Raw genomic sequence first — 21,989 nt, 5'->3', positions numbered from 1 at the left:
ATTGATGATTGCTCCTACATCCCAACTCTTCTGGCCATGCACTAAAGGAGGTAGACTTCAAGGAACTTAAGAACCAAGGAACCATCATCCCCTCTTGCTGTGTTAGTGGATGTAAGAATACTGTCACAGAAATGAGTACATCTCAGACTTGGGGAGAGGGTCATGGCCACCTGCAAGCAGTCTAACCCATTCTGTGTGCCACTGACGAAGAAAAGCTACTGCGGACCGTTCCGTGGGGGTATGTTTGGGCAATAACGCAATTGGAGACACGAATGAGTCCAGTTCTCGGCCCTCATTCAGCCACACTGTGTCTAGCGCAGGGTTCCAGGGCAAGTGTAAAGTGAGGAGTCCGGGGAGCCAGGACCCGCTAAGTGGATAAGGATGGTGGAGAAAGATCTGAGAAGAGCAGAGACAATGAGGCAGATTCAGGGTGGGACAGGACAGCAGAAGAACGAGGTGGCTTCTGTGAGGAAGGGGGAAGAAGAAACCAAGGATGGCTGTGTGGCCTAACTTCCTGGGCGATGCAGCACACCCCAGATAAAGAGCCCAGGATAGAACTAAGTGTGGAGACCACCAAAGTCCACCTTGGTGAACCACTGGGTTTTGGATGAGGGGTCACTTACAGGAGCAGAACTGACTCAAAGACAGCGGCATCACCAAAGCCACGCCAGCATGGTGACAGCTCACAAACCTGGAGCCCACTGCACAGCCTGCAGCCCGCTCAACAGGCTGGACAGTGTCCCTTCCAGGTGACTCGGTTGGTCTAAACCTCCTCCAGCAGCTCAGCTGATCTCTGCTTCTTTCAGGTATCTGACTTAGCTTGGTCCGAGGGTCTTTAGAGCTCGGTTCCATTTAGTCCTTCTCAGCTTTTGTGGCTTACTGTGACAGGGAAAGGCCTAGTGAATCTGGTCAGTTTTTAGGGACTTCCTGAAACTAGTTTGTGTTGTTTACTTTCCTGCTTAAGGAGCTTCCCTGCAAGGTGGGATGTTTCAGTCCCAGAGAAAACTGTTATTCCCAAGATATAACAGAGGTAAGTATTATGGGCTGGCAAGGCCTTAGGTAGCCGAGGGAAAGTGGCTGGGAATGGTACTGCTGCATGTGACTGAACCGGGTGTTAAGTTTCCTAAGGCTGGAAGTGAAGTCAGAGTTTGGGAAACAGACTGAGCTGAGCCACTTCCTGCTCCTGTGACCTTTAGACCTCAGATTCTCCAGTGTTTCCTCTGCGAAAGTGGGGCTAGTCATATTCATAACTCAGAAGCCATGTACTAATTAAATAAGATGAGGTCCCCTATAAAAGCATGGTGGGGTGGGGCAGTGGTGGCACACGCCTTTAATCCCAGCACTTGGGAGGCAGAGACAGGAGGATCTCTGTGAGTTCAAGGCCATCCTGGTCTATAGAGTGAGTTCCAGGACAGCCAGGGCTATAAAGAGAAACCCTGTTTGAAAAAAAGAAAAGCACAGTGGAGCACATGTGATCTTAACACTTCAGAAACTGAGACAGGAGGAGCCCGGGCTCAAAGACAGTCTGGGATACCAAGCAAAAGCCTGTCTCAGAACAGCAAGCCAGATGGGTAGTGGTGAGCATCTTTAATCTCAGCACTCACGAAGCAGAGGCAGGAGCTCTGTGAGTTTGAGGCCACCCTGGTCACATAGTGAGTACCAGGAGAGCCCGCGCTAAGTAGAGAGACCTTGTCTCAAAAAAAAAAAAAAAAAGAGAGAGAGAATTATAAACATTATACTGAACTCCTGGTGCACAGAAAATTTATTTGCTCATATATTTATTGATAGACAGGGCCTTTTCTGTCTTTCTTTTGTTTGTTTGTTTGTTTTTTCAAGACAAGATTTTTCTGTGTAGCCTTGGCTGTCCTGGAACTCTGTAGACCAGGCTGGCCTCAAACTCAGAGATCACCGGCCTCTGCTTCCCGAGTGTTGGGATTAAAGTCCTGGGCACCACCGACTGGTTTGGGTCTTGTCTTATTGTCCCGGCTGGCCCTGAGTTCTAAACCCTCCTGCCATAGGTGGCAGAGCAGTCTGGGAGTCTGCTGTCACAGCACTTCTGCCGTCAGAATAAGAGCTCCTTCTGTGGAGGCGAGCAGGACTCTTTTGTCTCAACCCTTTAATGCTTTCTTTTTTCTATACTGGAGGTGGAACCCAAGTCTGTGCACATGCTTGGCAAAACCTGTCCGCATCCCCGTTTATTTTGAGACAGTCTCACTCAGTTGCCTAGGCTGGCCTTGAACATAAAATCCTCCTGGCCCAGCCTCCGGAGCGTCCACATCTGGCGATTGCTCTTATTTTTTGCCTAAGATTTTTCTCCTCCTTCTCCTTGGAACGCTCCTTGGTGTTAAATGGGGCAGGCCCAGAGCACAGGTGCAGGGGGGGTGCGGGTGGGGTGGGGGGGCACTGATGACAGAGATCTGGGCTTTCCTAAATCTCCACAGCCTGTTTACTTGTAGGGTGCTGTTCTTTCCCGATGCCTACAATACCTTTTGGTTTGGGTTTTGTTTGGGGCAAAGGTTTCTCTGTGTAACAGTCCTGGCTGTCCTGGAACTTGCTTTCTAGACCAGGCTGGCCTTGAACTCACGGAGATCCACCTGCCTCTGCCTCTGAGTGCTGGACTGGGATTAAAGGCATGGGCCACCACCCACTGGCTACAACGCCTCATTTATCTAGTCTTGCCTCTGTTCTTGAGGTGGAGAAATGTCTGGAAACACTGTCAGGCTGGAGACAACCTGCTTCCATCTACTTCTGCGGCGTGAGTCCACTTCTCCCACTGCAGCCCTTGATCTCTTCTTTAGACCTCCCTGCCCGGTTCCCCACAGTTCTGTCCAACAAGTGTGTCTGTGAGCACACCTCACTGGGCAGCTCTCAGGGGCTCCCCTAAGTTAACAGCCCGTGCCGTCTCTACTCCCCTTTATCTTCGTCTTACAGTATAGTTCTTGTTCACCCCAATGGTCCTCACTAGATAGCCAGGCACTTGACAAGATCTGACCGTTCATTTAACGAGTCTTTATTGAGTACTCCCTCTGTGCCAGGCGCTGTTCTAGATGCCAGTAAATACATCAGTGAACCAAGCAAACAAAAATCCTTGTTCCCCCTGCCAAGGAGCTTACATTCTACCTAGGGAGATGGAGGAAGACAGATAATACATACAACAATTAGAATAAATAAGTAAGTTGTATGGTCTGTTAGGTGATACATGCTGTTTTAAATACTCTGGAATCTGCTCAGTACCTGAATATAAAAGCACTCCTTTTCAATGTATTTGTAGTGCTAGAGATCACACCTAGGGGACTGCAGATGCTGGCCTCAAACACATGATTCTCCAGCCTCAGTATCCACAGGGCTGGGGTTATAGGCATGCATACATCAGACCCCTCGTTACTTTTTTTTTTCTTTTTTGAGAAGAGGGTCTCACTACGTAGTTCCGGCTGACCTGACTATGTAGACCACTCTGGCCTTGAACTCACAGAGATCTGCCTGCCTCTGCCTCCTGAGCACTGGAACTAGAGGCCTAGGTCCCCACAGCTCAGCTGGGAATTTTTTCTTTGAGACAGTCTTATGCATCCCAGAACTCAATATGTAGCTGAGAGCAACCTAGAACTCCTCATCTTCCTGCCTCTACTTCTTCCTCCCTCCCTCTCCTCTCCTCCTCTCCTCTCCTCTCCTCTCCTCTCCTCTCCTCTCCTCTCCTCTCCTCTCCTCTCCTCTCCTCTCCTCTCCTCTCCTCTCCTCTCCTCTCCTCTTCTCTCTCTCTCTCTCTCTCTCTCTCTCTCTCTCTCTCTCTCTCTCTCTCTTTCTTTCATACAGGCTCTCTATATAGCCCTGGCTGTCTGGAATGCTCTATGTAGACGAAGCTGGCCTGGAACTCACAGAGAGCTGCCTAGCTTTGCTGCTACAGTGCTGGGATTAAAGGGGTGTACCACCAGGTCTCCACTCCTTTGGCGCTGGAAGTACCAGCATTCAACAACCAGGCCAGGTTTATGTGGTGCTGAGTTCAAACCCAGGGCTTTGCGCATGCAAGGCAAGCACTCTACCAGTTGAGCTACATCCGCCCCTTCACCCCCAAAACTTTTGAAGGTTCTGTTGCGCTTTTTGCGTAACGCAATGTCCTGAGATTCAGCCAAAGAGGGTTGATGCCGCGCCTACTCTCCTGTCAGGAAGAGCACAGACCTTGGGTCCTGAGGAGCTGGGGACAGATGCTGACCGCAGGCCTTCTGTAGAGCAGCTGGTGGTAAGGCCTGGTGGGCATCCCGCTTCCATCCGCCTGGACCGAGAAACTAGCCAGCCACGGAGGAAGTGAGGGGTAGTTCCCCGGTTTGGCCACCAGGGGTCATTTTACCACTGTAAATCAGCAATCGAAGCCCTCCTAGAGACACAAAAGGCCCAAATCTTAACTGAGTCCGAAGTGCTTGGGAAATCTCTCTGTATTGGGAGACACAGGGACATAATGCTTCTAGGACACATACATGACAGTTCTCAATGTCAGCGTCTAAAAATGTCACAGCACCAACTCTGCAACCCCTCCCAGCAACCCAGCCACTCCTTGGGGAAGGAGGGAAGAACACCATTTGCTAGCCTCCCGCTTGCTACGGAGACAGGCACTTCCTATCCTGCCATCTCCCTTACTTCCTGTACAGTCTTCTCCTGGCAAACACTGCTGCCTTTCCTTCCCCAGAAATGCTCCACCCTGGCCCTGAGTGTTTGTGTGTCTGGCTTTGTACCCGACCCCCAACCCCCACTCCCCACCTCCAGGCTGCTGCGCTGGTAAAGCCCAAGATAATGTTACATTTGGTGTACAGTTCCAGCCTGTCCTCCAGCAAGTCCTGAGCCAGAGGAACCACAATTAGCAATTAGTTGATCAATGCCCTCATCCCAGAGTCAAAAATACTGTCCTAGAGGAAGTTAGACGTGAACTCTAATACTTTAGAGCAAGTGATCTCAAAGTATGATCCAGAGACCAGCTCTCTGAGGAAGTCCTCGAGGTCAAAACTATATTCATAATACTAACATGTCCCTTGTCGGTTTTTACAATCATTCTCTCACCAGCATATAGGGAAGCTTCCAGAAGTTTCCTGAAATGTGATGACATCACTGCTCTCAGTGAAATGGAGTGTGTGTCTGTATCTCCATGTTTCAGAAACACGTTAACCTTGATTTATAACATGGCGAGCATCACAAGACGAAAGAACAAAAGCTCTTCAGGTCCCTCAGTTTGGATAAAGGGATCAGAGACCAAACAGTTTGAGCATTGATGCTTGATGGCAAAAATGTTAGGGGTCAGAGAGGAAGAGGGGAGTGGGAGGAGAGAAGAGGAGGTGTGAGGAGAGGAGAGGGGAGACAAGGGGCAGGGAAGAGGAGAGGGGAGGGGGGACAGGGAGGAGGACCAGGAGGACAGAGGGGGCCTGGAGAGAATGAGTGAGGAGAGAGAGAAGCAGAGTATTGGCTATGTAGAGAGAGCCTTTCTCGGAAAATACGAATTCTGTAAGATATTGACAGCAGCTGGGCATGGTGCGCATGCTTCTAATCCCAGTCTTAGGAAGTGCGGAAACAGGATCAAGAGTTCAAAGCCAAGCCCCCGCGGTGGTGGTGCATGGCTTTAATCCAAGGATGCAGAGGCAGGCAGATCTCTGTGAATTCTTCCAGGCAGGATAGCAATGCTACACAAAGAAACCCTGTCTCGAAAAACCAACCAAACAAACAAACAAAAAACCAAAAAACCAAAAAAGCTGGTCTTAGTGGTTGTACACCTTTAATCCAGTCCTTAGGAGAAAGAGGCAGGCAGATCTCTGTGAGTTCGAGGCTAGCCTGATCTATAGAGCAAGTTCCAGGACAGCCAGGGCTACACAGAGAAACCCTGTCTCAAAAGCAAAACAAAACAAACAAAACACACACACACACACACACACACACAAAATTAAACAAAAAAAGAGTTCAAGGCCAGCCCAGTCTGTAGAAGGGGTGGGAGTGTGGAGGAAGAGATGGGAGGAGGGAGGGAGGAAGGGAGAGACAGAACGGAAGAGGCCCAGAGAGTGATAGAAGGAGAAAGGACGACTAGAACTAGAAAGGCCCAAGAACTAGGATTTTCGAGGGACTCAACACACCGCTCTGCCCTTCCCCAACCTCCTCATACTGGGTGTCAAGCCTAAACTGTTACAAGTCACAAAACAAGTCAGTGCACATCAAATAAACCTTTGTATCATGCCTCCCAGCTGCGCAGGGTGGCCAAGTGGAAGCGAGGGCTGGTGGTGGCCTGGCGGCCATGGCCCTCAAGTCAGGACGGAAGGCAGCAGGTGTGGCTGGGATGGAGTTCAGTGGGAATGTGGTGGCCCAGCATGTACAGGCAGCGGGTTCTAGGTTCTGAGTTTTGCTTTGTTTTTGAAGATGACAGATGACCTTCTGTGTAGTTGATTCACCAAGGTCAGGGGATCTTCAGTTCTCCGACTGATGACCTCAATCTGGGAGAGCCATCTTCTGTTCCACGTACCAGCTCTTAGCCACGGGCATGCTCACTCCATGGCTTCCTATGTACTGGAGCAGGGTCCTCTGCATAAAAGCCCGAGCCCATGGCTCTTACAGCAGCACTCTATCTCCTCTACCCCTGCTTACACGCTTGCTTTCTTCTGCACACTGGGACTGGAATGGCTTCAAAGTCCCAAGTTCCCAGCCCACCTCCCTCAAATGGACACCCTAAGCCTTTGAGGCTGGCCCAAGCCTACGCTAGGACACTGCGTCCTTTCAGAGGGCTGAATCCTGGGGGCACTGGATGACGGGCGTTCCCAGATTGGCGGGCTGGAGTAGACCCTGACTGGTGGCATCCAGCCCAGTGTTTTGGGTGGTTTCTGAGGGTGGTTCGGTGAGCACCCCTCTAGCCCCATTGGTAGCCAAAGGCCTGGTATGGAGCGGGGTGCCCAGGTTGCGAAGGGTGTTTCGGAAACCCTCAGCACTGAAGTAGTACACCAGCGGATCCAGCACGCAGTTGGCGCCGGCCAGCAGCACCATCACCATCAGCACACCGCGCACCTGATCGCGGGCCTGAGGGCTGGATTCCACCAGGTCGGCTCGCAGCAACCCATACACTGCCAGCGTGGCGTTGTAGGGCACGAAGCACAGCAGGAAGATGACGAGATTGATCAGCAGGAGGCGCACGGTCTTCTGTCGCCGCTGGCTCTGGGTGGCGTCGGGCCTCGCCAACGTCCAGAAGACCCGGCCCGACGAATAGACGACAGCGGCCAAGGGCAGCAGAAAGCCCAGTGTCTCGGCCAGCAGTAGGAGCGGCAGCAGCCCGCCCTTCCACAGCTCATCGCTGAAGCTCTCGAAGCACAGGCTCACGGTGATGTTCTCGTGCCTGCAGGTGGACGGGCTGTGCACGCGGACGGCGGGCACGGCGAACAGCAGGATGAGCGCCCAGACGCCCAGGCAGAGCCGCCGCGCCACGCGGGGCCGCCGCAGGTGGCGCAGTCGCAGCGGGTGCACGATGGCGGCATAGCGGTCCACGTTGATGAGCATCAGAAAGATACAGCTGCCGTACATGTTCATCTGGAAGATGGCGCCCGACGTCTGGCATAGGAAGTCCGGGAAGGGCCAGTGGTGCCGTGCGTAGTAGGAGAGGCGCAGGGGCAGTGACAGGGTGAAGAGCAGGTCGCTGGCTGCCAGGTTGCACATGTACACGCTCACCACCGAGTTTACACGCAGCACACGCACAAAGACCCAGAGAGCCAGAGCATTGAGAGGGAGACCAGTCGCCAAGACCAGGCTGTAGACCACCATATGCAGACGATGTGTACCCCGATAGTCACGGCACTGGGGTACAGAGCTGTTGGTAGAAGAGGCATTGGCTGAAGAGTTGGCAAACATCGTGTCCAAGTGGGAAGAGAAACTAGGCTGAGGCATCATGGGGAATACTAAGGTCCGAGCATGGCGTTCACCTCCAGGGTGGTAGCCTGGTGGCTATACAGAGTCTGTCCCAAAGCAAGCAGAGGCAAGACATGGGAGTGTGGTCTGTGACCTCAGGGGCAGATGATTGGCCAAGGCTGGACGCCTTTGGGGCCACAACTTCAGCTGTGGAGACCTGGAATTGGAAGGCAAACCAAAAGTAAAGTTACTAGAGGCAGAACCGTAGTCTAAATGCTTACCTAACCTGACTGGCCTCTTTTCTCAGCCTCAAGGCTCTTCACTCCATCTTTCCCTATTCTTCAGTCAGACTGGCTTTTTCTTGCTTCTCTCTATCATCCAGCGCCATGCCCAGCTCCTGCAGTCATGGATTCCAGGCAGGCTATGCATGAGTGCTGGCTTTGTCACTTGCCTAGCTTTGTGACCTCAGAGAAGTCATTCTCTCTGAATTTTGCTTTCCTTATCTGGGTACATGTGAAGGAGTTTGCCCTCTTCTTCAAGACACTGTTTGGACGTTAAGTAAGATTAAAATGCTTCATTTGCAGTTCTTAGAACCTGCCTCCCCTCCTTCCCTTAAATGCTTACTGAATCCTTAGAAGGTTCCAGCAAGTTCCGGCAATGCACAAAACAAAGGCCTTGTCCCACCCACCTACTTCACATTCCATTAGAGGAAAACCAACAAACCACACAAATAGGTCTGACTAGTGGGGAGAAGGGCTATGGAGCCAGGACTGGTGCCCTATTATCTAAGGAATAAAGTTCAGACTCTCAAGTCCAGAACAAAATCCCAGGCCTGTTCATCATATTCACCTTTTCCCTTGTGGGCTGGGTTTGGTCAGAGAGATCCAGCTGGATTCAGCTTGACTGACCCAGCCCTCCATTTCTTCATCTGTAAAATGGGAAGAAGAATGTACTGGTGTACTCCAAGGCAGTTGCCATCAGCTTTGGCCAAAGGCACATTAAGAGCACTTTAGCATTTCCTTCAGAAAGGTGGGGGAAGGCCCCAAGGCAGTGGTTCTCAACCTTCTAATGCTGCAGCCCTTTAACACAGGTTCCTCATGTTGTGGTGACCCCCCCCCACAACCATAAAATGATTTCATTGCTACTTCATAACTGAAATTTTGCTACTGTTATGAATCATAATGTAAATATCTGATATGCAGGATATAATATACTACCCACAAAGGGGTCATAAACTGAGAACCACTGCCCCAAGGGCTGAGCTTCCCCAGGTATTTCCTGTGTGAACCCTCCTTACTAAGCCATGCTGCACTCCTACAAGAGAACTAATTGATGTACCAAGGACAGCCAAGAGGTAGAAAATGGACAAGGGAGGGTCTTAGAGCCTCGCCTTCCTCATGTGCAAGAGGTCACAGGAGTCACCTCTCAATCCCTGCCTCATATACACACAATTGTGCGTGTATGTGTGTGTGTGTGTGTGTGTGTGTGTGTGTCTGTGTGTGTGTGTGTGTGTGTGTTAGAATAAATATAACTTACTCTTTGCAATTTTTTTATTTTTGAGACAGGGTCTCATGTAGCCTAGGCTGGCATTGAACTTGCTGTGTAGTTGAGGCTAGCCTTGAACTCCTGAACCTCTTGCCCCAACTTTCCAAGTGCTGGGATTATAGGTGTGTGCCACCATCCTTAGCTCCATTTTCACTTTTTACATTTTATTTTGCTTTTCTTTCTAGAGACACAATCTGACTATGCTGCCCAGGCTGGCCGGCCTGAGTTCTAGGGTTGAAGATCTCTCTGCCTCAGCTGGGAATGCAGATGTCTCTCACTGCAACCGGCTCTAACAGCATTTTATTTATTTTCATTTTATTTTATTTTTTTTTTTTTTATTTTTTTTTTTATTTTTTTTTATTTTTTTTTTATTTTTTTTTTATTTTTTTTTATTTTCATTTTAAAAGAGATTTTATTTTAAAATACTTATCTTTAAATTTTATGTCTATGAGTGTTTTGCTTGAATGTTTGGATGTGCATCATGTGTGTGTCTGGTGCCTTTGGAGACTAGAAGAAGACATCAGGCCCCCTGGACCTGGAGTAACAGGTAGTGAGCAGCCATGTGGGTGGTGGTAGCTGAACCACAGTCCTCTGCAAGGGCGACAGATGCCTTTAACCTCGAGCCACCTCTCTGTTGTTTTGTTTGTTTTGTTTTGTTTTGTTTCAAATACAGGGTTTCCGTGTGTAGTTCTGGCTGTCCTGGAACAGAATCTCTCTGTGTAACCCTATCTGGTCTGGAATTCACTATGTAGACTAAACTGGCCTCGAACTCACAGAGATCCTCCTGCCTCTGCCTCCCGAGTGCTTCTCAGTGTGCACCACCTGGCTCTCCAGGTCCTTGTTATTATTGTTTTAATTGTGTGTATTTGTGTGGTGTGGTGTGTGTGTGTGTGCATTCAGTGCAGTGACCGAGGAGGCCAGAATCCAGGATCTCCTGGAGCTGGAGTTAAAGACAATTATGAGACACTGACATGGGTTCTAGGAACAAAACTCGGGTCCTCTGGAAGAGCAGCCAGTGCTCTTAACCTCTGAGCCATCTCTCTAGCCCCAAGGCCCAGCATTTCAATAAATAAATTAGCTTACGGCACTAAGTTGTAAGCCTGACTATATCAAATTTATGGAGGCTTTTTTTGTTCTCTCTCTAGCAACCAGCATCTCAAGATTTGTCGGAAGCATAGTGAAACAGTTAAAAGGGAATAAATATTTCCTCCATAAAATACCAACTTCGAGAATGAAAATACAGTCAGCCCTCCATGTGTGGGTTCCAGAATGAAAATACAGTCAGCCCTCCATGTGTGGGTTCCGTGCATACAATATATGTTCAAGTAACCTCAGAGAAAATAAGTGTTTTTAAAACTATGCATCTGGGCTGGGTGGTAGTGGTGCACACCTTTAATCCCTGCACTCGGGAGGCACTGAGGATCTCTTGAGTTTGAGGCCAGCCTGGTCTACAGAACGAGTTCCAGGGCAGGCTCCAAAGCTACACAGAGAAAGAAATCCTGTCTTGAAAACCAAAATAAATAAATAAATAAAAATATGCATCTGGCCAGGCATGGTGGCATACTTGGTAGACAGATGCAGGATCTCTGTGAGTTCAAGGGCAGCCTACATAGCAGGTTCCAGATCAGTCCCAACCAGATCTGTCTTTTTTTTTTTTTTCCCCCAAATGGATCTAAAGTTGGGCTTGATAGTTGATGTCTGTAGTCCCAGCATTTAAAAGGCTAAACCAGCTGGGCGGTGGTGGCACATACCTTTAATCCCAGCACTCTGGAGGCAGAGCCAGGCAGATCTCTGTGAGTTCGAGGCCAGCCTGGTCAGGCATCAAAACTACCCAGAGAAACCCTGTCTCGAAGAAAACCAAAAAAAAAAAGGCTAAACCAGGGGCCAGAGAAAAGGCTTGGTGGTTAAGAGCACTTGCCGCTCTCGCAGAGGATGTGGGTTGCCAGCACCCACACGATGGGATTACAGCTCCAGTCTCAGGGGCTCCAATGCCCTCTTCTGAGGTCCGTGGATCTCAAGCACACACATGGTACACATACATATATGCAAGCCAAACACTCACACATGACATAAAATGAATAAATCTAAAAATGCTTTTAAAGGCAAGAGCAGCAGGAAATTGAAGCCAGCTTGGGCTGCAGTGTGTGTGAGGCCCTGGAGAGAGAAAGAGAGAGGAAGAGAGACTGTTGCATCTGAGCCAGGCTTGGTGACCCTGTCTGTAAACACAGCACTTGAGGGGCAGAGGCCAGCCTGGGCTACTTGAGACCCTGTCTCAAGAAAAGGCCAGGTGTGGAGCCTCACACTTGTAATCCCAGCATTTAGGAAGATTGTCAAGAAGACTGTCTAGGTTACAGAGTGAGCCTTTGTCTCAAAAGCAAAGCCAACCGAACAGATTTCATCTAGCTGCTTGGGATGCTGAGGCAGGATTATCACTTGAACAGTGAGGTTAAAAGCAACTGTGGAAACACAGCAGGACCCCATCACAGAAAAAAAAAGTGTCTGTCTTGAATATATATATATTCCCCTTGTCATTTTTCCCTCAAAAACTACAGTATGGAAGCAGTTACAAGGTCTAGCATGGTGGTAATCACAGATCTCAGGAAGCTGAGGCAGGAAGATCCCAAGTTCAAGGCCACCCTGGGCTATAGAGGAAGACCCTATATCAATGAGTTCAAGGCCAGCCTGGTCTACACAGAAAATTTCAGGACAGCCAGAGCTACATGAAGAGATTCTGTCTAAAACAAAACAACAAACAAACACAAACCTTTTTTAAAAAAGTATTTGCTGCTTTTCAAAAGGATCTAGGTTAGATTCCCAGCACCAACATGCAGCTCACAACTGTTTGTAACTCCAGTTTCAAGGTATCCAATGCCCTCTCTGGCTTCCATGGGCAGTGCACACATGTGGTACACAGTCACACATGCAGGCAAAACATCCATACACATAAAATAAAAATAAATCTTAAAAAAAAAATTTAAAGTAGGGTGTGGGGCACAGGCCTGTAATTCCAGAGGCTGAGGCTGTACAATAGGCTGGACTTATATAGGGAAATATAATAGGCTTATATAATATGCAATATATAGGATTATATAGGGAAACCCTTTTCAAAACACAAATGCAGGAGGAGTGTCTGCGTGCGTGTGTTCACGCGCATGCACACATACAAAGAGAAAGTGGAATAAAAACAACAAAAATCTATTTATATTGTATTGCATGGGTTATAAGCAACCTAGAGATAGACAGTTTATGGGGAGAAGGGAGGACACAGGGTCTCAGGTGACCTAGACCGCCCAAAACTGAGTAGCCAAGGGTGGCCTTGAACTCCTGCTCCTCCAGCTTCTATCTCCCAAGTGCTGGGGTTACAGGCAGGTAGTACCTGACCTGGGCTTGGAGACAGACAGGACAATATGTGTATGATCTGGCATCTGAAGGGGTCGGAGATACTAGTATCCCACAGATACTGATACTAGTTACCAAACCAGATGCCACCCCTCACCCCATGTCCTCTGTCAGCGAGTTCTGCACATACCCTGTGCTTTCAGGTCTCTGCCTTGGCAGCTGGGTGTCTTCAACCTGGAATGTCCTTCCCCTCATTCGCTGCCTGATGAACCCGGTCATTTTACACGAGGCTGTTGGACCCCCTTCCCGTCTCTGTCTTCCTCAGCAGGGCAGCTGTGGCTTAGCCCCTTCCATGTGCTACCCAGGATCTGAGCTACACAGACACGGACACCTCAGCTGTTCCTACATGTATGGGGACAGCCAGTTCTTAGCCCCTCGACTTAGGTTGTGAGCTCTGAGGAGGAGGGGCTTCAGGAAGTGACTCATTCATCTTTGTCACCTCAGCACCAATACAGGCGGAGTGGGAAGGTGGCAGTCACCGTACCCCAGCCAGGCTACACATGTAGTCTCTAATCCTCCCCACAGGTCTTTCTTTCTTTTTTTTTTTCTTCTGGTTTTTCAAGTCAGGGTTTCTCTGTGTAGCCCTGGCTGTCCTGGAACTCACTGTGTAGACCAGGCTAGCCTTGAACTCACAGAGATCCTCCTACCTCTGCCTCCCAAGTGCTGGGATCAAAGGTGTGCGCCACTGCCGGGCTCTCCCCACAGTTCTTTCTTTGAGTTCTCATTGTTATAGGAAAGAGAACAAAAGCACAATGCTGGTCTCTGAGGAGAAGAGGCACAACCCAAATCTCGGACTGCCCAGCTCCAAAGTCCAAGCTGTCGACTGCAGCTCCCAGCAAGAGTGAATAGGAGGTTTGTGAATGGGTGCTGCATAGAGTACCTGGTCTTTTGTAATTGCCCATATGAAATCTATGCCCATGGGTAACATTTCACTTCCTCATTTGTCCAATTGACATTCATTTCAATAACCCACTTCCTTTTCAATCCTCTCAGCACACTGGTAGCATACACCCATTTCTCTCCCACACACAGATATGCCTCTTTACAATTTTCCCCCGAAGTACTTAAGCACTTAAGCAGAGTAGTGTACATTCCTGAAGTCCCAGCTACTCAGGGGGCTGAGACAGGAGGAACTCAGGCGTGAGGGCCAACCTGAGCCAAAAGGGACACCTGGTCTCCAAAAGAAAAAAGCCATTTGGCTTGGTACTTTTAAATGCTTTTAACCCTCCTGCTGTCTTTGTGTATTTATCCTTTCCCCCAACTAGATGGATGGATCACATTCTTAGACACACACTTCAACCCTGCACCTAGGTCCCCTGAGTGAATCTCTTTGGCCACTTGGAAGGAAAATGGTTTCCATCCAGCAAATTATTAGCTTATTCTTAGTGCTACATAACTGCCTAACCATTACCACGCTTCTGCCCCTGCTCTTTACTGACTCCCGGGACACCAGGTCTCTGCACAGGCCTATGAAAAACACTTGCATTACAGGGTTTCAGGAAGGGGGCTGGGGAGATGGCGGGTGAGAGTGGGTACCCCCTCTTGCAGAGGACCAGGGTTCACTTCTTTTTTTTTTTTTTTTTTTTGGTTTTTCAAGACAGGGTTTCTCTGTGTAGCTTTGCGCCTTTCCTGGGACTCACTTGGTAGCCCAGGCTGGCCTCGAACTCACAGAGATCCTCCTGGCTCTGCCTCCCGAGTGCTGGGATTAAAGGCGTGCGCCACCACCGCCCGGCAGGGTTCACTTCTTAACACTCCTGTCAGGTGACCCACAACTTGGCATTCCAGCTCCAGGGGCTGCAGCACCTCTCCTCTCAGACACATGTATATACATTATTTCACAAATTAATGGGGCTGGAGAGATGGCTGAGTGGTTAAGAGCACTGACTGCTCTTCCAAGGGATCAGGGTTCAATTCCTAGCACCCGCATGGCAGCTAAAATTGTCTGTAACTCCAGTTCCAGAGGTTCTGACACCCTCACACAGACATACATGCAGATAAAACACCAGTGCACACAAAATAAAATTAAATCACTAAAAAAATTAATAAAAATAAAAAATTCAAAAATCCAGTAACGATCTATAAGCAAAACAGCAAGAACTATCTTTAACCAAAACCTTACAGGAAGAACATTCTAGATACTGAGTGCAGAAATGCGTTCTTTTCCAAGAATGTCAAGTCTTTCCGCTAAAACAAGTTTCAAAGTTTAAGTAAATCAGAATGCGAAAGACTATTTGAGCTGCTACTTAAAGGGAAATGGTGATGGTCTCATTACCCCATTCCAAAGAGAAGTTCTTGGGTTTCTTTACAGTGAAAAAGCTACCTCTTTCTAGTAGAGAGAAAGGCCAAGCTGCCAAGGTCCCTGCCTGGCCCCGTACCCCATTCCGCTCCTTCGCTGAGCCCTTGCCAGGCTCCTGGCTCAGGAGCTGTATGGGCCCAGTGCCGGGCCAGATGGTAAAGACAGGAAAAACTGCCAAAGAGGAGGCAAACAGGAAATGGAAACAGGGGTTTAGGTGTGGGGGAGAGGTAACACAGACCCTCTCCCCAATTCTGCCTGAAGAGGCCAGGCTTGGGGGGAGATGGAAAAAAAATCGACGTAGCAGCTACCTCCAAAAAGAAGGAACAGTGGAGTTTCGTTTCACCAGCTAGGAGGGCCATGGAGGCTTACACAGCTTGGTAACATGGACACTCACTGATGTCACATAAGCACATCATGACACACATTTTCATACACAGACACACGGAGGCATGCATACATTAGCATACAAATCAGTGTCTGTACATGCTGTTACATTTGCAGAGCCACATGGGCCAGAGAAGAAAGAGAAGCCCTGTCCCCTGCCTTAGGGAAAATCTTAAACAGATGCACAGAGAGCCAGGTTCCTTCGTAAGCACATGCTCATCCAGATGTATGCAGAAATACCTCAGCCCACAGGCATGGAGAGCCAAAGAAACCACGATCCACATAGAGGAACCAGAGGCATAATGCTTTCCACCCTTACCCTGCTCAAATCAGAGCAGGCCAGTTGCTCAAGGTGTCTCTGTTTTTGGGATCCCGTGTGCGCATCTGGGGCCCACGTTCCTTACCTCCTCAGGACCTCTGGAACCTGTCCCACTGCCCTCTGAGCTGGGCAGGGTGCTGCTCTTAGCTGAGATAAGAGAGAGGGGCAGGGCTATTTTCTGCCACGGGCAGGAAGTAAGAACCCAGAGTAAAGTGTGCAGGAGGCTAGCTCATGATTGCTGCTCCACGCTCCACGCGGCTCCCCATGCTCTGCCCAAGGGGCCATCCTCCCCCAGCATGCAGTCAACAATGCGGAAGATCGCTGCAGGCTGCAGACTCCACAGTGAAGACAGGAAGAGGCTGCCCATCACTGTCTCTCTGTTCCCCCACCTTGCCTCTCACCCGGGCAACAGATGCCTTGCTCCCATCACCAATTCACATCTTTCTGCCTTCTCCACAGGGCCAAAATTCAGGTCTTTGTGCCCACGATTATCTCTGGGATAGCCTCAGGTCATTTCTCAGCCAAAACACAGGAAATAGCATTCCTCTTTCTAAGTGTCTGAGGGGCCAGTTCTTCCTCTCTGCTTCTGTTCGAGGTGGGGGTGCGGTGGGAGGCAGCAGGTGCATCTCTCCCCTGACAGGTTATGGTAAGACTTTCTCTCAAAACAAAGCTAAACTCAAAGGCGTCTTCCAGCCCTTCCTGTGCACAGGTTAATCCTGCTAGTCAGCTTCTCCTGAGACTGAGGGCCAGGGAAAAGATGAGAAGGGCTGTGGTGTGGGGAGTTCAAAGTGAGGTCACCCAGCCTAGAAGGAGATAGAGTCAGGGGTCATCAGAAAGACCGAAGAGGCCTCCTGTAGCCCAGGTCACAGAGATAGGCATCCCTTGACTTCAGGCCCAGGTATCCTGCCTCGTCACTGGGGTCCTGTCTTCTCGCTGCCCAAGGCCGCCCAGCTTGTCCTCTCTCCACCAAAGCCTTTCTCTCTCTGCCCTTCCAACATTATCGTCAGCCTCAGTCTCCCTCCCGGGCACAGCGCTCTCCCTCCCTGCCCCTGTCCAGCTCTCCTCAGTGGGTTCCCCTTCCTCACCCCTTTCTTCCTTTCTCCTTGAGATAGATCTCACAACGTATCTCTGGCTGACTTGGAATTCATGACAATTCTCCTGCCTCAGGCTCCAGAGTGTTGGGGATATGACCATCCTTCACCATGTTTTTCTGGGAAAGACAGAAGTCAAAGGTGGCCCAGAGCTCAATAATTCATTTCCCTGATGTGTAGATGACAGCTTACCCGCCTCTCCCTCCACCCTACCTTCCAAAGCTAGAAAAACAGGAAAGTCCCAACCCCCCAAAAGTCACTGCCATAGGCTCAGCCCCACGCTGACCTGTGCCCTGTGTGCGTTTTACCCTTGCTTCAGGCCCGACAGGTCCTGCCTCTTCTGAACAACCTCCTGGAGCCTTTTAGGCTGGCTGACCTTACTCTGAACTTCCATCATACCACCAGCCTCAGAGGCCCACACCCTTTGTTTTTGATGCTGGAGATGAACCCAGAGCCTTGTGCACACTAGGCAAGCACTTTGCTTCCCAGCTACAGCGATATTCCCATCAGCTCTCCCCTCTTCTGTTGTCTCCTCCTTGGCTTATTATTACTATTATTATTAGTAGTAGTAGTAATTATTATTATTATTATTATTTTGTTATTATGACCTTGGACATAAGAGGTCTCTGTGTCAATGGGGTGCACACTGGGAGGAGTAGGGTGGTGAGAGCTGGCGGCATCAGACAGCACAGACTGAGCTGGCCTCTAGTGTCGCTGGTTGTTTGGGAGGTGAGGTTCACTGTCACATTCCTTGCCCCCAGGGCTATGACTTCAGTTTACCATAAATGAAGCGTTCTGGAAGGATGAGTCTGTGAGTCCCTTTCTTGTCATTGAGCCCCCCAAACCATAGGCAGCAGGCAGGCAGTGGCCTGCACAAGTATGGCAAAGGTCCCAGACAGCCTTCCACAGGTTCCCCCACATGCACAATGGCTCATCCCCCCCCCACCCCCTTTATGCTACTCATCAGTCATATTCTGTCAAAACCTTGGGGACAGAGAGACCGTACAGCCCAACACCCTTCTATTACAGCATCTCAGGCTGGGGTGGCGCATCCTCAAGACCCATTGAAATATAGCTGGAAGGGCTGGGGGTAGCTCAGTGGCAGAAAGATTTCTAGCATTCACAAGGCTCTGGACTTAATCTCTGGCACAGCAAAAAAATAAATTAAGTAGATCTGAGCATCATGGCACACTCATGTAGTTCCACCTATCAGGGAAGCTGATAGGATAGGGGGTCCTTTGAGGTTAGGAAACCGTCCTAGAAAGCATGAGATTTCACTCCCCCAAAGGGTCAGGAGCCTGGGGATGTATGCTCTGGGGCCAACCACCTGCACTTGCAGAAATCTGGTGTGGTGGTCCATGGCTGTAATCCCTGAACTCCAGAGGGAGAGGGAGAGGGATCAGGCCATACTTAACGTATACTCATTCCATCCCCAGCACCAAATAACCAAACAAAGCACACCTTGGTGGCCAGGGAGGACTATCTTTCCCAATCAGCTCATTAGCCAACTTTAATCAGTTCGGCTCTTCCAGGTTAGGACCTGGCCCTGCAGGGGAGCAGACCTCAGAGCTCTCCTCAGAGAGTTCAGGGTCAACATGAGAGCAGGAGCCTAAAGTTTTAGAGGAAGACCCTAAGGTGGCGCACAGCGGGGCTTCAGACCTTCAGGGGTGTCAGGCATGTCAGCTGCCTTTTCAGGCTCCCTAAGGAAAGATCTGTCCACAGCGGGCAGCCCCGTTTTCCTTTTCACTTTATCCAAAAGGGTTCCCCAGAGCCTATGGCCCACCCATATTCTCCATCCTCACCAGTGTCCCGCATTTCTGGTGGCAGCCCCACGCATCACACCCCCATACCTGTGCTCTGTGGCTCTTCCTCTGCCGCTGCCCCAAGACTGCTTCCGCTGACACTCTGGGCTGGGCTGAGCTGTGCTGGTAGGACCTGCTCCTGGGCGGGCCTGACACACCCACCTCACAGATCTCAGTATATCCCTCCCAGCCCTGTGCACTCACCCAACCCCACAGAGTCAAAAAGGAGCAAAGCCTTGACCACAGGTACCTTCATAAAGAGGTCCGAGAAGCAAGTCCCAAGAGCTGATGAAAACCCAGCCCTAACTCTAGTCACTCAGCTCCCCAACTATGGCTCATAGAGTTGCAGTTTCCGGGAACTCTAGGTGACACACCTACCCATGGATGCCTGATGACTAACCCCCCACCCCCCCATGCTGCTCTCACCTGTCTCCTCCCTGCCTGTCCCTCTTCCTCTCTTGGGTCAGCTAGGTGGTTTAGTTCATGTGGCTCGTGGTTGTATCTTCCCCTGCCTGGGGCTCATGGGCATGCCAAGTGCTCTCCCTCCCTGCCAGCACACATCCAGTTCCTCCATCAAAGCGGTAGCCTGTCTGGATGCTTCCTCCTCTCCCTCTGTCTCAGGCTAGGAACTCCTGGAGGCAGGGAGCCTATGGTGGTTCCTGTCTGCATTTTTGGGCTGAGCACAGCCCTTCACTACATAAGCAAAGGCAGGGATTTTTTTTTTTTTTTTTTTGGGAGGTAGCTGGAAAAGGTATTATGGTTAAATGAGTTTGGCGAACACTAGGCAAAATGCAGCATTAGCATTCTGCTGAATGATAAGCCATGGGTTGATTGCTCCAGCTGGTTGAGGGTGCATTATACTAATTGTATTTTTTCTTTCCTGAGGATTGAATCTAGAATCTCATCTGCATGTTAGCAGGTGCTCTTCCACTAAACCACACCCAGATCTGCTATTTGGGGCATGTTTCAACTTTCTGTTTTCTTTTTTTGAGACAGGTTTCATTATGTATCTCTGACTAGCTTAGAATTCACTATGTAGACCAGGCTAGCCTTGAACTCACAGAGATCCTCCTGCCTCTGCTTCCTGAGTGCTGGTGTTAAAGGTGTACACCACCATGACTGGCAATCTCTTAAATTTTTTTTTCTAAAGAAATTTGATGCTACAGAAAACCACATTGATGACAATGCAAAGATGGATCGATGCTGGTGAGCCCAGCCCCAAAGGATACAGCTACAATACACCTACCTCCTGCATCTAAGGTTCAGGGAACATCTGGAAGAGGGGCAGAAAGACTGTAAGAACCAGAGGAACAGGAAGTCCAATGTGAGAGTGTCTCTCCTAGAAATGACAGGGAAACGTCACCTGTGGTACCTCAGCAATGATGGCTGCCTAAACAAGATCTGAACAATAACAACACCAAGGGAATGCCCACTAGGAGCCCCATCTCTAGTCAAAGAACTGCTGGCCACTAAGGACTGCTGAGAGAGGAAGAATTAGTCTTTCCCCGGGATGAGCCCCTTAATTACTTAACCAATGCCAAATAGTCAGCCCCGAAACTATATACACACAAGCAACCCGAAATGGACTCAGCAGCTTGTGTGTGTGTGTGTGTGTGTGTGTGTGTGTGTGTGTGTGTGTGTGTGACAATAATAGTCAAAGAAAAAAGCCATTAATTTGAGAGGGAGTGAGGAGAGAACATGGGAGGAATTGGAGAGAGGAACAGGAAGGGGAAAATTAAATAATTAAATTTTAATTAAAATAAAAAATAAATTTAAGATATTTTTATATGTGTGTGCTTGAGTGTGTCTATGTGTTCAAGGCACATGCAGGTGCTTGTGAAGGCTGGAAGATAGCATTAGATCTTCTGAAATTGGAGTTACAGATGGTTGTGAGCTACCAGACATGGGTGCTGGGAACCAAATCTGGGTTTTCTGCAAGAGCAGGAAGTATCCTTAACCACTGAGCCTTCTCTCTATGCCTCTAATTCTGTTAGTTTGGTTTTTTTGAGACTAGGTCTCTCTATTATATACATCTCGCTGTCCTGGAACTTGCTATGTAGAGTAGGCTGGCCACCTAGTTTCTGTCTCCTCAGTGCTAGTGGTTAAGAATGTGCATCACCACACCCAGCATGTAGCCCAGGCTGGCCTGTCTCTACCTCTCAAGTGCTGGGATTACAGGAATATGCCACCACACAGTTTTTTGGTTTTTGAAAATGTTTTTGATTTATGAAGGTATGTATGTGATGTGATGTGATGTGATGTGATGTGATGTGTGTGTGTGTGTGATATATGTGGGCATGTGTAATCATGCCATAGTACCTGTGTCAACATTGTGGAGTTGGCTCTCTCCTTCTGCCTTTTACATGGGTTTTGGGGATTGAATTTAAGGCACCAGGCCTGCTCAGCAAATGCTTTTATTTGCTAAGCAATCTCTCTAGTCCCCCACAACTACCGCCCCTCCCACTTTGGGAAATAGGTTCTCATGTAGCCCAAGTTGATCTCAATCTATGCAGCCACGGCTGATGCTGAATTTCATATCCTCCAGACTGCACTCGGATTAAAGCATGCCCCACTATGCCCCCTGGAGCCCAGGGCCTTGTCCACGCTAGGCAAGCACTCTGCCAAGTGAGCTACAGCCCCAAGCCCAAGTTCTGTCTGTGCCAATTCAAATGCTGTTGATGACTGTTAGCCCACAGAAGGGACTCTACAGCGTCTCCAGCTGTACTGCCCTGTGAGTGTCCAAATTATTCCAGGCCAGTGCCAAAGGGACACTTGAAGGTGCCCATCATTCAGACCATCTGGCAAAGCTTGTACGCCCAGGGCTTCTGAGCTCCGGGATGTCGTTTCAGTTTCTCCCTCCTCGAAGAGGGAAGTACAAGCTACAAGCTATGTCATACCTTCTGGGGTTGACGTACTTTCCGGCTTTGGCCTTGAGAATCACATACTGACACGTGAACTCAGAGATGAAGGCCAGCATACCCTCTCGGCCCTTTCCACCCCTGCAATCTCCGTCACAGCCCCCCCCCCCCCTTTTTTTTTTCCGAGACAGGGTTTCTCTGGGTAGTTTTGGTGCCTGTCCTGGATCTCGATCTGTAGACCAGGCTGGCCTCGAACTCACAGAGACATGCCTGGCTCTGCCTCCCGAGTGCTGGGATTAAAGGCGTGCGCCACCACCGCCCGGATCAGTCACAGCCCTTTCAGTGCAACTCCTTGACCACTTAGGCCTGCGGCTTCTCGTGGGGCAGGATGCTTCCTCGGTGCCGTTCCCAGGAAGTTCTCCTGCGAATGGGAGTCTGGAA

The 21,989-nt window shown here is 49.6% G+C and overlaps 1 protein-coding gene across 2 annotated transcripts; it reads right to left on the bottom strand.

Moving 5' to 3' along the window:
* Positions 1 to 5,730: 5,730 nt before the first annotated feature.
* Positions 5,731 to 21,712, bottom strand: Lpar5 (lysophosphatidic acid receptor 5). 2 transcript variants are annotated; one of them, XM_052722075.1, is made up of 2 exons: positions 19,937 to 21,712; positions 5,731 to 8,071 (listed from the first exon to the last, which is right to left on the bottom strand). In XM_052722075.1, the coding sequence occupies exon 2, from the start codon at positions 7,894 to 7,896 to the stop codon at positions 6,739 to 6,741; it is 1,158 nt and encodes a 385-aa protein (XP_052578035.1). In that variant the 5' UTR covers positions 7,897 to 8,071; positions 19,937 to 21,712; the 3' UTR covers positions 5,731 to 6,738. The 2 variants fall into 2 exon arrangements, with proteins under 2 accessions (XP_052578035.1, XP_052578036.1); XM_052722076.1 differs by lacking the exon at positions 19,937 to 21,712 and adding an exon at positions 15,883 to 17,398.
* Positions 21,713 to 21,989: the final 277 nt, after the last annotated feature.

Source organism: Peromyscus californicus, unplaced genomic scaffold (assembly GCF_007827085.1).
Source record: "Peromyscus californicus insignis strain IS unplaced genomic scaffold, ASM782708v3 Scaffold_6__1_contigs__length_162567912, whole genome shotgun sequence".
In the NCBI taxonomy this organism is placed as follows: domain Eukaryota; kingdom Metazoa; phylum Chordata; class Mammalia; order Rodentia; family Cricetidae; genus Peromyscus; species Peromyscus californicus.
This window is presented reverse-complemented; position numbering and strand designations above follow the sequence as displayed.

Bases quoted from the DNA above. Each gene is read 5' to 3' on its own strand.
- Lpar5 (XM_052722075.1), bottom strand. From the start codon at position 7,896: ATGATGCCTCAGCCTAGTTTCTCTTCCCACTTGGACACGATGTTTGCC.